This window comes from Leuciscus leuciscus (assembly GCF_965113295.1).
Source record: "Leuciscus leuciscus genome assembly, chromosome: 24".
Taxonomy (NCBI): Eukaryota; Metazoa; Chordata; class Actinopteri; order Cypriniformes; family Leuciscidae; genus Leuciscus; species Leuciscus leuciscus.
The window spans coordinates 29,692,626-29,707,714 of record NC_138723.1 but is presented as its reverse complement, the minus strand read 5'-3'; the positions used below and the strand labels follow the sequence as shown (position 1 = coordinate 29,707,714).

Sequence of the window (15,089 nt, the reverse complement as noted above, 5' to 3'; positions counted from 1 at the left end):
TGTTTGAGCTACAGGGATGCTAATCTAATGCTGTTAGCTTTAGAAGTCTCTAGATCAAAATGTTTCACAATCATAACCATAAAAAAAATACATATTCAGCCACTGTAAGTGCATCTTATAGTAGTACTATAGTACTATAGTATAGTTACTATAGTAATAACAGTAAATTATGCATAATTACATGCAACTAACCCTCAACCAAACCCTAATCCTACACTATCCCTATAGTAAGTACATGTTGTTAATTAATAATATTACTCAGTATTTAAATATATAAGTACACTGTAACAATGACACCTTAAAATAAAGTGTAACCCTTTTCTTTTATTTGAAGTTTTAAAAAAGTTTAGAAAAAAAATAATTCTGCAGAATGGCAGAATTTTTTTTCCCTTTTTAAATAAAAAACATTAATAATAAAACAAATGTTACAATCAACAGAGTTTCACATTATTACTTTTTCTTCTTTGTAAAGAAATGTTAATAATAAAAAAAAAATAATAAAAAATATTTCAGTCAACATTTTATGTTTCTCTGCTGGTTTATACATCTTGATGGTGGGTAGAAAAAAAGATGACAGTAAAATCAGATCCAAAGCACGCACATCCAAAGCAAAGCAATAATGTGTCTCAAATTGGGTGCTCAACAAGAAAAATTAATAATAAAAAAAACCTGTGTGTGAGTCTAACATTACATTTTTCACATTTTTGGAGCCATGGTGTGCCGACTTTTTTTCCATTTTAAGAAAAAAGATGACACAATAGAAAAAAAAAATTCTCCATATTTTACACGTAATATTTTTGTTTTTCACAGTATGAAAGTGTATTTTTTTACACTTGAAAATATATAGCTGCCTTTAGGGGGTCCCTGATATTTTTAGGTTCGGGGCATCAAAAAGTAATAAAAAAAATAAAATAAAACCCTAGATGATATTGGATTGTGTTACTTTGAACCCAAACGTATTGCCTTATATCATCAGCATGATCACACCATATTAAGGCAAAGTAATATTATGAATTATATGTATGAGAAGTTCATGCATAAAACTCAAAACTGTCAAATAGCAGCAAAACATTCAACTCCGAATTAACTCCAAAATTAAAAGAAAGATAGTAAAATAACTATTTATTAGTAACAGAAGTATTTGTACTGAATTTAATTTATGCTGATTTGAATTAAAGTCTCCCTGTAGTCAATCATTTTATCCCTTAAAACTCATCTTTGATCACCAAAATGACATATTTAAACGTTATTTCCTTGAATGCCTTAAAATATCTTGAATGTAACTCGACACCTTGCCTCATTTAGTATGTGCGGTTCTATGAATATGCAAATGAGCCCCGCCTCCACTCACTCACTCAGCTCAGAGATCCATTGGTTGACGATCACACGTTGATCTGATTGGTTACAAGGTAGTTTGTGACGTCAGAAACACCAGCGATTTCAAAGCGTGTGTTTGAGACTGTCTTTGGTTCACTGCAGTTTTAAGGAGAAAATACTCAGCAATGGTGTCGAACGAAAGATCTCTAACATTATGGGTTATATTACCTACTGTACAACTCTTTTATTGACTTTTTGTACAGTAATCTGATTATGTAATGCTTGTTACTTGTAATGCGTTACCCCCTGGTAATAATAATCACAATTAATAAGTTCTCCACCAAGGGATATAGTTCATTAACTGTTTTAATGAATCGTTGCAACTTGATGCATTTATTAAATGTTTAAATTAATGCCTGGTGGTTATTTTAATTAAAATGTGGCTCATCCAATCTGATTTTGGAGCCATAAATGATAGTTTGATGATTTCTAGTGGTTGTTTTCCCCGGCAGGGTCTGATGCACTCAATGGTTTGTCTTAAAGCATATTACAAACACCAAATAGACGTATAAACAACATTAAAAGCTTGATTTTCACCACAGAAGGACTTTAAACATGTGTAACGAGAACGCCAATTGTCAAGCAATGCAAAAAAAACAGGCCTAATTTTCTTTATGCAAAGAATATAACAGTACAGTTTTCTTGTTTTATTTATGAAGATATAATGCAGGTGAAGAAATGAATATCAGACCACCACAAGGGTAAATTAAACTTTTTATTGAGACCATTTTGCTGAGAAATGACTGGGATATGTCTGGATGAGAGTCCACATATGCAAAATCTCTGTTAAAAAGACATTGAATCACTGGAGAGCAAGAGAACCCATGCTGTAATACTGACACTCAATTCACACAGAAGTCAGGTCAGGTGCATCGTCACCATCTCAATAAAAATATGAAAATGTTTTTTTTCAACTTTTTTTGTGCATGATTTGCTTCTTTAACAATATAAAAACGTATAATACTGATTGCAAAACGTTGATTTTAATTTACAAAACAAATAACTGTAATAACAATTACCATCCATAATAATAATAATAATAATAATAACAATAACAATAATTATATAAAAACAAAGAAAAAGAAAAAAAAAGAAATAAACCAGTCAAAGCCGCATCATATTCACTAACACAAACAGCGAGCCTTTTTGTCTTTTTGTTGAAATACCATTTTGGTATAATCTCTTTTTTTTTTTATCTGACATGCCTTGCGCAGGTCTAAGATCAGTCTGCATATATAAACGGTCCTTTACAGTGTCGGTGGAAGCATAAGGATTATATGCTCTCTGCACGGAAAATAAAACAGTAGGCAGTTTGAGGCTTCGTGGAATGTGCACTTCCTAACCCAGACTGTCCTTTTCACTGTTTTCAAGAGTTATAAATACTCCAAATACTCCTTTAATCAAGAGAATCTCAACATTTAGACGAAGGGAAGAACCGTCCCGGCGAGAGGAACTTGTACCCGTTCCCCGTAGGCAGTCGGATTGAATGCGAACCGGGACTGGAACCGGTGGAAGCCGTCGGAGAAGGCGCGACTCTCTTCGGGTCGATTTTGCGGTGACCGTTTGGTGGATTTCTGTGTTCGAGCGCCACATCCTGACCGGACGAATCCTGACCCGTCACTCCATGCCGAGGCGAGAGGTTTAAAAGACCCAGGACGTCTCGTTTAGCGGTGCTCAGTTTCCCGCCGCGGAGCACCCGCATCGGTCCCGAGTGCTGCTGTTGGGTCGCGTTGGCCCAGAAGGTCTTGAGATTGTGGATCGCTTGGACTTTCTCGTCAATAGCGGCGAGTTTGAGTCGGTCAATATCCGGGGCGTCCGCCGGACTGGAGCGAGTCGAACCCGTCGAGGAGTAGGACAGCGCCGGAGAGGGAGCGCTCCCGGCGGGCGACTGGTGTCCCGAGCTGGGCGAGACGTTACTGGGCGAGCGAGAGATGTGTCCGCTATACGGCGAGCTGGGATACTTGAGTTTAAACTGCGCGTGACTCTCGGAAGTAGGCGACGGTTGACTGCCTTCCTTCAGGGACGTTTCGGAAGTGGCAGGGCTGTTGTATCCCGAGCTGATCTTCTGAAGGGAGGAGGTACGGGAAGGCGGTTTGGGGCGGGTCGAGAGCGGAGACGATTGAGCCTTGATGCTAGCTCTGCTACTAGGCCGACTGAACGCGCTCGTCTCCGAGGAACGGAAAGCGGAGCCTCCGGTTGGAGTCGGAGGACCTCCGCTGCTCATCCCGTCACCCAGCGGGACGCTTCTCTGCAAAGTCTCGACGGCCCGCATGTGGCTTTGCGTCTCTTCAAGGATCTTCTGTGCGAGTTCCTGCGGATCCAACGGCGCTCCGGACGTACGCTCCTCTTGGGATTTCACAGTGCTGTCCGTCTCCGTGCTCGACTGATCGGACTCGCCCGTGTCGGAGCTGCTCACCTTCCCGACCTTCTGGAACGGGGAGTTGGGACTGGGAACAAGGGTGGTTTTGACAGGAGATGTCGGGGTGCTTACGCTTCCCCTGGAGGACACGGATACCGCGTAACCCCTGCCGGCGCCGCCTCGCGCCGCGCCCCGATGGTTCCTGTGGTTCGCGGGACGAGGAAGCGTATCACATTGGCTTCCCAACGGCTCACTGCTGATTATACTGTAACCCTCATACTCCTCGTCTTCATGTCCTCCTACGGCTCCATGCGGGGACGAGCGACTGCGAGGCACTGCCGTGTGCCTGTGGGACGCGAAAATCCCAGCTCCGCCCCGATGCCGCTCTAGTTCCTGTTGTCGCGAGCGCTGGCTGATAAACTCGGACGCTCCCTCGGGACGGGACAGAAAGCTCATGGAGGAGGCGATGGAGCTCAGGCTGTAGACGGAGATGGCGTCCGATGCCAGGCTGTCGGGGCACGGAGGGGAGAAGGGAGGGTTGGGGTATCCCATGGGCAGCTGGTGGGACACGGACTGTGCCGAGGCCAGCGACTCCAGAGATGAGGAACTGTCCAGACTCAGACGCTTCGGAAGCTCGGTAGAGTCTGAAGGAAACATTAAAGCATTTAAAGTAAGAGTTATTAAGAAGTCAGATGTTGGAACATGGCATTTGATATCTGTATTTTTAATGGAATAGTTCACGCAAAAATGAAAATTATCCCATGATTCACTCACCCTCAAGCCATCCTAGGTGTACGTGACGTTCTTCTTTCAGCCAGACACAATCAGAGTTATATTAAATAATATCCTGGCTCCTCCCAGCTTTGTAAATTACACTGAATAGAGTTTTTGAAGCTCCAATAAGTGCATACGACACTAGTGGGTGAATAAATGCTTTCTAAAGCGATGTGTTTTTGTAAGAGAAATATCCATACTTAAAAAACTTAATAAACTATAATCACCGGTTTCCGGCAACAGCCGTACACGTTCATGAGAGAGACGAGTTCCGACGGAAGAGTGACCTCTGACCTGACCCAGCTCTTCTTCTCTTCTATCCAAATCCTCCAACATTTTTCTTTAAAACTGTTCGTTTTAGACTTCTAATTTGTGACCGACGTTTGGTTTTGCTCTATCCTCTGCGCTTCCGTGTTCATCAATTCTCACATAAGCTTACGCTACGCCTACATCATACGTCATGTGTGGGGTCAGAGGTCACTCTTCCGCCGGAACTAGACTCACATACGGCCTGAAGTACCATTTATTCCCATTATAAAGAGCCAGGATATTTTTTATTGCAACTCCGATTGTGTTTGGCTGAAAGAAGAAAGTCATACTGTATACACCTAGAATGGCTTGAGGCTGAGTAAATTATGGGATCATTTTCATTTTTACGTGAACTATTCCTTTAAGAGTGTAAATATTTATAAATTGTATTGCCAGTAAAAATATTAATAGTGATTATTTATATAATTATTTGTATCTCATGAAAGACTATTATAATATAATATAATATAATTAATATTATACATTTTATAATTAAAATAGTAAATTTTACCAATATTGTGTGTGTGTGTATGTATATATATATATATATATATAATTAATTATATTTCAGAGTAAAAAAAAAAAATATATATATATATATATATATATATTTACAATTAAGGATGTATAGATATAGAAATGTTATAAGTGGTAAAAAGAGTAATCGTGATTATTTATGTAATTATATTAATGTTATGAATGAATTCATTTCAAAATACTAAATCAATAAATGGAAAAAAGAAAAATGTATGAAAATATGACCCAGTATTATTTAAAAATATATAGCATATTTGTATTAGTATTGCAACAGATATATGATATATGAACAGATATGATGAAATTATAGATTTTTTTAATACCCCTTTTTTTTGGTCATAGTTAGTATATTTGTCTTTTGACAAAAATGTGCTTTAAAAACAAACTTGACTTGCCTATAAACATATTACATAAAAAATGTAATGAATGTGTAATACATATACACATGCACACACACACACACACACACACACACACACACACACACACACACACACACACACACACACACACACACACACACACACACATAGATAGATGGCTGGATAGATGGATGGATGGATGATAGATAGGTAGATATCATATCATAATAATAATAATAATAATAATAATAATAATAATAATAATAATAATAATACAAACTTTACTAATTGAATTCCTAAATGTTTGTTGATGAGACGAACACTGTGAGGGTGAAGTGACACTCACCAAACAGCGCCAGCAGCGACTGCAGGGCAAAGTGCATGGTGCGACGGTTAGCCTGTTTACCCGTCTTCAACACCACCTCCTCCTGACCCACCTCACACAGGTCAAACCCTGAGACAGAGAGAGAGAGAGAGAGAGAGAGAGAGAGAGAGAGAGAGAGAGAGAGAGAGAGACAGAGAGAGCGAGAGAGACAGAGAGAGAGAGAGAGAGAGACAGAGAGAGAGAGAGAGAGACAGAGAGAGCGAGAGAGAGAGAGAGAGAGAGAGAGAGAGAGAGAGACAGAGAGAGAGAGAGACAGAGAGAGCGAGAGAGAGCGAGAGAGACAGAGAGAGAGAGAGAGAGAGAGCGAGCGAGAGAGACAGAGAGAGGGAGAGAGAGAGAGAGAGAGAGAGACAGAGAGAGAGAGAGACAGAGAGAGAGAGAAAGAGACAGAGAGAGCGAGCGAGAGAGACAGAGAGAGAGAGAGAGAGAGACAGAGAGAGAGAGAGAGAGAGAGACAGAGAGAGCGAGAGAGACAGAGAGAGCGAGAGAGACAGAGAGAGAGAGAGAGAGAGAGAGAGAGAGAGAGAGCGAGAGAGACAGAGAGAGAGAGAGAGAGAGAGCGAGCGAGAGAGACAGAGAGAGGGAGAGAGAGAGAGAGAGAGAGAGAGAGAGCGAGCGAGAGAGACAGAGAGAGAGAGAGGGAGAGAGAGAGAGAGACAGAGAGAGCGAGAGAGAGACAGAGAGAGACAGAGAGAGAGAGAGAGAGAGAGAGAGGGAGAGAGAGAGAGAGAGAGAGACAGAGAGAGCAAGAGAGAGAGAGAGAGAGAGAGAGAGAGAGAGGCTTAACAAAACTTTATTAAAACAAAAGAGAGCAAAAGCAATAAGGGTCTTCTACATGATTAAAAATTATATTCAACATGAAATTCCTATTCAAACCTGCATGGCTAAAAATCCTAAAAGCAATAATTGAACCAATTGCTCTGTATGGCAGCGAGATATGGGGACCACTAAAAACCCAAGATTTTTGAGAGAGAGAGAGAGAGAGAGAGTTAGTGCTCGTGTCCTGGATCTCCTCTTACCCAGAGCGGCGAGGAACTCGTGACAGCCGGGGAGTCTCCAGAGCTGCACACTGATGGACACCTGAATGGGAGCGAGAGAGAAATCCTGCTCCTTCTCTCCAGACTGGAGCTGCACCAACACCTGATGGAGCTGCGGGAACACAGACACACATCTCACGTCTAATGATGTCCAATATACAAGAGCACTATCTGATCAGTATCAGTAGTGTGTTAGTGTAAAAGTTAGTTATTGAAGCACTTACCATTCCCACAACATTTTTAACAGCCTTTAGTGGAAAACGTTTAGGAAAAGAGAAGGAAAGAAGAGTGTTAAAAAGCAAACACGAGCATCTCAATAACACAGCAGTGTAGTTCCAGTACGTGCACGAGCGTGGGACAGTAAAGCAGAGTGTCTGATCTGTGGTGTGTGTGACGTCTCACCCGGTTGATGAGCTGTTCTCCGGTTTCTGACGCCGTGATCAGTTTACACAACGCCTGCAGAGCTGGAGGAGGCAAACCTGTGGACACCAACATCGAAGAAGTCACGTCAAACTATTCTAATGGCAAACAAGTGAGAATTTACACATTTACACAACCCTAGTCTGACTTGTTTGGCCATTGCACATTGCAAACAAAGATAAAGACACTGCTTTACAGTTGGATTTAATTCTGCATTATTGATCAATATTTTCCTATTTATCACTGTAATGCTGTCTTGAAACAATCTGTATTGTCTAAAGCTCTATAGAAACAAAGTAGGGCTGTGCAATGATTAATCGCATCCAAAATAAAAGTTTGTGTTTACATAATATATGTGTGTGTACAGTGTTTACTTATTTTGTATATATGAATACACACATATGCATGTATATATGTGTTTATACATAAAATATTAATATTTATGTATTATATATATATATACACATGCACATATTTCTTAAATATATACATGCATATGTATGGATTTATATATACAAAATAATTATACACAGTACACACACATATATTATATTATGTAAACACAAACTTTTATCTTGGATGCAATTAATGGATGCGTTTGTGTTTACATAATATAGTATATGTGTGTGTACTGTGTATAATTATATTGTATATATAAATACACACATATGCATGTATATATGTAAGAAAAATTTGTTATTTATACATAAAATATTTACAGTATATTTATGTATAATATAAATGTATACATGCAAATATTTCTTAAATATATACATGCATGTGTGTGTGTATTTATATATACAAAATAATTATACACAGTACACACACACACATATATTATGTAAACAAACTTTTATTTTGGATGCGATTAATGGATGCGTTTGTGTTTACATAATATATGTGTATGTGTGTGTACTGTGTATAATTATTTTGTATATATAAATACACACATATGCATGTATATATGTAAGAAAAATTTGTTATTTATACATAAAATATTTACAGTATATTTATGTATAATATAAATATATACATGCAAATATTTCTTAAATATATACATGCATGTGTGTGTGTATTTATATATACAAAATAATTATACACAGTACACACACACACATATATTATGTAAACAAACTTTTATTTTGGATGCGATTAATGGATGCGTTTGTGTTTACATAATATATGTGTATGTGTGTGTACTGTGTATAATTATTTTGTATATATAAATACACACATATGCATGTATATATTTAAGAAAAAATTGTTATTTATACATTAAATATTTACAGTATATTTATATATAATATTTATATACAGGATATACATGCAAATATTTCTTAAATATATACATGCATGTGTGTATTTATAACGTGTTTTTGTATATATAAATACACAAATATGCATGTTTATATTTAAGAAAAATTTGTTATTTATACATTAAATATTTACAGTATATTTATATATATTAACATGCGATTAATCGTGATTCATCGTTGCACAGCCCTAAAATAAAGGTGAAGTTTGTTAGTTTTTTGCCCTTTTTGTGAGTGCAATATGCATCAGTCCAAAGAGCGTTCGGTGTGATTTGATTTTCCCTCACACACTTGCTGTGCATGTGTGCTAGAGAAGGCCAGTGTGTGTTACCCAGCAGGGACTGTAGTGTGGTGCTGCACTGCTGCAGTCGGTCTCCCGGGTCAGCGGTGGGGAAGAAGACCGCAGCGGGGAGTCCCGTTCCAGCCGAGTCCAGTCTGAAGCCCACCGCCGTCAGGAGAGCCTGCCAGCCCGGGACGCCGCACACCTTATTCTCCACGCTCTGCTGAGACGTGTACATGGAGTTCCTCTGGCCGTTCTGGATGCGCTGGAGAGACTTCTCCACCTGAGGGAGACACACACACACACACACACACACACACACACACACACACACACACACACACACACACACACACACACACACACACACACACACACACACACACACACACACACACACACACACACACACACACACACACACACACACACACACACAGAGTTCAGCTGTCTGTACAACACCAGGTCAGATGCATCCAATTATTTACTATTACTACTATTTTGGCATTTTCCATTGAAAATGAAAAAGAAGCCTATGAAAAAAACAAGTAGTGACATACAAAAATCTAACTGGATTATTACAATTAATGGCAAAAATTAATATAAACTGACATTTCCTACTGACACACTACAGCAAAAGATATAAATAACTGGCTTAAAACCATTTCTTTGGGGCGAAAATACTAGTGTGCCTAAGACTTTTATATATATTTATATATATATATATAAAAAAAATATATATATAATAACTAGTGCTGTCAATCGATGAAAAAAATTAACTAGATTAATCACAATTTTTTCTGTTTAACAAGGACACTGTAAAATAAAGTGTTAAATATATTTCTATATTACTATATGCACATTGTATGTAAAATTTAATTTAATTACTGCACATAAAATGTAATGTATTAAAAACACAAATTGATGTATACAGTACACACATTTTATATATATATATATATATATATATATATATACATATACACATACACACTTGTATAGTACTATTTGGATAGTATATGCTATATACATACTAAAGGCACCCAGTATATAAAATAAAATATAATTATTAAAAGCACATAAAATGTACTATATATTTCAATTACAATAATTTAAATAATAGTATTTAAAAACAACTGAAATATATACAAATAATATAGACAATATATTTATATTCTTGCATTTAACACTTAATTCACATTGATCAAAATAAATAATTGAAATAATAACAGACAGACAGACAGATAGATAGATAGATAGATAGATAGATAGATAGATAGATAGATAGATAGATAGATGGGATATAAATATACTGTATATTTATTTTTAATAAGTGTGTGTTGTGGTAAAGATGGTGTGTGTTTCTCACCAGGTGAAGCAGAACCCTCAGGGCATCTCTGGCTTTATCCGGATACTGCAGGATCTCAGCCAGAGCCTGACCAATCAGAGATGACGGGCTGTTCAGTTTCACGTCACAGCCAATCAGCATAAAGCCTGCGGACGAGCAAACAAACCTCAAACCGTGCAGTATATACTCAACACTGCCTAAAAACAGCAGTAGTGCGCTACACAACATCACTGTGCCCGTAGATGTTCAGTCCACACCACACAGATTCAACACAGTATGATTTGCAAGTGATTTTTGCAAATGTAGTACTATATGTTTAATGCATACAGGACATTTGTATACAGTGCACAATGCACATTGATCTCAATGCTGTGTGAACTGACTCATATTTATATATTTTCTCTGTATAGGTTATTAAACAAACCATCTGAATTAATAATTGAAATCAAGCACAAGAAAATCAAGTTGATGCTGAAAGATTTTCCATAAATTGCTTCAGTGATGAAGAATCAGGTGTTTCGAGTTACCCTGTGAAGTAGAGTGAAGCGTTTACTCAAGTGTGGGCAGACATTGAGGCAAAGAAACCTTAATAACTTGGCACTGGGAACGTACCGGCCCAGTTGGAGGGGTGTGAGAACTGTTTGCTGCTCTGGACGGTCTTCATGGCGTCTGCGAGGGCCGCGCTGGCTTTGGTGCCGTTGAGAAGAGCGCTGTAGAACGAGTGGATGAACATCTTGGAGGCTGCGATGGGAACCGGCCACAGAGACACCAGCACACACTGAGCTCCAGCAGCCAGGAACGCTCGAGTCAGTCCCACCACCCCGTCCGCCGTCACTTTACTGTCCGACTCCTGGTACGAGCTGCGCGAGAGCAATGAACACGCATCATGAAGGAGTAACTCACTGCTGTTATCTTAAATACACAGTGAAGCTGCTGTGATGTGGCGGCAGGCGAAGCACAGCCTGTTAAACAGCAGTTATGTGTGAAAATGCTGATGTAGATGAGAGAGGGCCGTACGAATAAAAGATTATACAACAGTGTGAGTGTTTTTATATGTGCGTAACAATATATATTATGATTCAATGAATCGTTCAAAAATTTTCATATCTAGTTCTATCCATAAACTATATATTATATATATATACTGTATAGTATATTTTATATTTGGGTAACAATATATATTATGATTCAATGAATCGGCTAAAAGTTTCATATTGGTGCATCCCTAGTTCTATCCATAAACTCTATCCATAAACTATATATGTTACATATATATATATATATATATATACTGTATAGTATATTCACACACACACACACACACACAAACATACACATATATAACTAGGGATGCACCAATATGTTGAAATTTTGGCCGATACCGATAACCGATAATTCTTCATATTTGAAAGCCGATAACCGATATATTGGCAGATAAATCTAAATCCAAATTTTTATATAATTTTTGAGAGCCTGATTACAAAAACAAAAGTCTCATCATTAAAAGCCATGTCCCAAACACACAATTATGATGTTCTCATTATATTTTTATGTAGCCGATATGACAGACTTGCGCTGCACATGTTGCACTGAACTGTATTTTCCTTTTTTTTAAGTGATTCAAATCATATTTCAAGCAATTCAAAACCATCATGTTGCATCTGAAGTGTCTCAGCTGAAGGAAATAATACATTATTTATCGTCTTTAATCTATCGGGCCGTTACCGATATATCGTGCATCCCTAGACAGAACCCCATTGAAAGCCAAATGACGTGTCTCAGCAGTGTATGAGCCTCTACTGACCCGAGCACCACTAGTTTAGTGGGCAGCCTGAGATCGAGGATGTCGGCGGCGGTGAGCAGGAACTCCTGCAGTGGAGGGCTGTCACAGATGCTTTCGGCATCGCTGGCGTCGTCTGGCACACGCAGACTCTCCGGGATGGTGTAGTTGGACTTCACTGCGCTCTCTCCGGCTCCTGCTCCTCCTCCAGAAGCCCCCGATGCTGACGGTCCAGAGTTTGAGTCCTGGCAGGGCGTGAGGACCAGGGCCGCCAGCTTCCAGGAGATGTGTGTGGCGAAGTGTGCGCACTCGGCCTGGGTGAGAGCGCTCATGACCCGCTCTTTGGTGGCGGTGGGACCGGCCAGCGGTTGGCAGCCCAGCTGATCGGCCACCATGTGCGCCTCCTCCTCGGCGCTGGGCATCGGACCCCACAGCCAGCGGTCCATCACTGACGGGGGCAGGCGAGGGTTCCCCACCACCGCAGCCATCGAGCTTCCTCCATTACACAGGACAGGACCCGTCCGCCGAGGGTGAACCTGAGGAACATGAGGACTTACTGATCAAAAACAGCCTGGATTTAAAGTCAAAAATGTTTTTATTGTATTTAATATTAATGATTTATCTGTGCACATCATTATTTGTTGAAATTCTTTCATCAAAATATCTTCCCCTTCTCTGATGATGAGGGCAGGGCAACCTGTCACTCACATGAGATCCACCAATAGAGAGCCTAAGTCCCGCCCCTCCGCTTCCGGCTTATGGGACCTTATTTCGGAAAAAATATGTATGGTAGTCAATGGCGAGAGACAACTTATCTTTTTATTCCGTCTGAACTGTGCCCTGAATTACACATATGATGTTTGTCAATTTAAAAGATAATTATGAAAGTCAAGAAAGTCGCAGTTTGTCATAAAACAGAAGAGTAACATTTAGTTTTATGTGAAAATCGCTCAATGAACTCCATCTCTCGTCTCGCACTATGTCCGTATGTGTGCAGTCTGGTACAAAACACTCAGGCATGACGGCGTAACGTTACGATTATAACGTAAGACTATAGAAAAAATGACAGACGTTAGCTTCAGTAAAGTCAGCTTCATTCATTGAGAGAAAAGGTATGACGTCACATGTGCGCCTTTTGGGTTTGTAGTCTTTGTAATTACGTATTTTCACAGTCTTATACCTCAACAGTTTTACATCAAACTGCGACTTTCTTGACTTTAAAATGTATCTTTTAAATTGACAAACATCATATGTGTAATTCAGGGCACAATTCAAACGAGATAAAAATATTTGTTGTCTCTCGCCATTGACTACCATAAAATATTTTTCCGAAATAAGGTCCCATGGTGGTCCACCGGAAGGGGAGGGACTTAGGCTCTCTACAGCAAACCACAACCATCAAATCATTTCCCCACAGACAAAATCAAGCCCCGCCCACATTTGTTCTTGTTCCAAAAGCCGTTTAACTCGGATATACGTCACAATAGGGAAGAAATGACAATCGCTACTTCCGCTTCATGCCAGCTTTAATGTTTGACATGTTGCTGTTGCTGATTTATAAAAGCATGAAGCCACTCGAAGCTGTAAACAACATTGATTATACCATGGTAAAGGGTGTTTTTGACATTCCCTCTTACGTCATATCAAACAACGAATCTATCTATCTATCTATCTATCTATCTATCTATCTATCTATCTATCTATCTATCTATCTATCTATCTGTCTGTCTGTCTGTCTGTCTATCTATCTATCTATCTATCTATCTATCTATCTATCTATTTATCTAAACAAAAAAAATAAACAAAAATTTCAAAAGCACATAACAAAAGTACTGACTGAAATATAAATGAAAGATGAAAATATAAAAATAAAAGCTAATTGAAAATATTAAAAAACAGCTGTATATGAGCTCTAGTGAAATAACACAGGTGTGTGTGTGTGTGTGTGTGTCAGAAGTGTGCTAACTTTAGCTGTGGTCCCCAGACTGCCGATGGACGGCACAGCGATGAGACTGAAGCGCTCGTACAGATACTCGTTAGACGAGCTTCCCTTCAGAAGAGCGAACGGGATGAGGTACAGCTCGCCCTCCAGAACCAGGACCAGCTGCCGGTGTCTGCCGACGGGACCGCTGGAGTGCATCAGACCCTGCCGGGGAGAACAACCACCAGAAATCAGCAAACTATCATTCATGGCTCCAAAATCTGATTGGATGAGCCACATTCTAATTAAAATAACCACCAGGCATTAATTTAAACATTTAATCAATGCATCAAGTTGCAACGATTCATTAAAACAGTTAATGAACTATATCCCTTGGTGGAGAACTTATTAATTGTGATTATTATTACCAGGGGGTAACGCATTACAAGTAACAAGCATTACATAATCAGATTACTGTACAAAAAGTCAATAAAAAGAGTTGTACAGTAGGTAATATAACCCATAATGTTAGAGATCTTTTGTTTGGCATTCATCGTTATAGGAGTCAGGAAATATTCAAAGTGCTCAGAATATAATAATATTCTAAATCTGTGTGTTAAATATGCTATGTTGATGCATTAAACACTCGCAAAAGAGAACTTCAGATTAAAAACATCCGCAAGGCCTGGGAGAGTAACATAACGCATTCATTTACACGAAAGGAACGTGATTAGCTACTTTTTTAAAGTCATTCTGTGGTGAAAATCAAGCGTTTAATGTTGTTTATGTGTCTATGTGGTGTTTTTAATATGCTTTAAGACAAACCATGTGTAAATTCATAAGTCGACAGCATTGCTGAGTATTTCCTCCTTAAAACTGCAGTGAAC

The 15,089-nt window shown here is 39.0% G+C and overlaps 1 protein-coding gene and 1 long non-coding RNA gene across 4 annotated transcripts in view; one reads left to right on the top strand and one right to left on the bottom strand.

Moving 5' to 3' along the window:
* Nucleotides 1-2,078: 2,078 nt before the first annotated feature.
* Nucleotides 2,079-15,089, bottom strand: part of ttc28 (tetratricopeptide repeat domain 28) — a 327,199-nt gene continuing 314,188 nt past the window's right edge. For 2 of the 3 annotated variants that reach the window (XM_082158597.1, XM_082158599.1), the window contains 10 exons: nt 14,248-14,427; nt 12,306-12,817; nt 11,114-11,361; nt 10,523-10,647; nt 9,205-9,436; nt 7,543-7,619; nt 7,365-7,388; nt 7,123-7,252; nt 6,065-6,172; nt 2,079-4,380 (listed from right to left, as the gene is read on the bottom strand). In XM_082158597.1, the coding sequence (XP_082014723.1) occupies nt 2,789-4,380; nt 6,065-6,172; nt 7,123-7,252; nt 7,365-7,388; nt 7,543-7,619; nt 9,205-9,436; nt 10,523-10,647; nt 11,114-11,361; nt 12,306-12,817; nt 14,248-14,427 (3,228 nt within the window). In that variant the 3' untranslated portion in view covers nt 2,079-2,788. The remainder of the gene's footprint in view (nt 4,381-6,064; nt 6,173-7,122; nt 7,253-7,364; nt 7,389-7,542; nt 7,620-9,204; nt 9,437-10,522; nt 10,648-11,113; nt 11,362-12,305; nt 12,818-14,247; nt 14,428-15,089) is intronic. The other variant, XM_082158598.1, reaches the window with a different exon arrangement.
* Nucleotides 11,872-15,089, top strand: part of LOC309489831 — a 252,961-nt gene continuing 249,743 nt past the window's right edge. Inside the window, exon 1 of the long non-coding RNA XR_014202530.1 lies at nt 11,872-12,116. This is a non-coding gene — a long non-coding RNA (uncharacterized lncRNA). The remainder of the gene's footprint in view (nt 12,117-15,089) is intronic.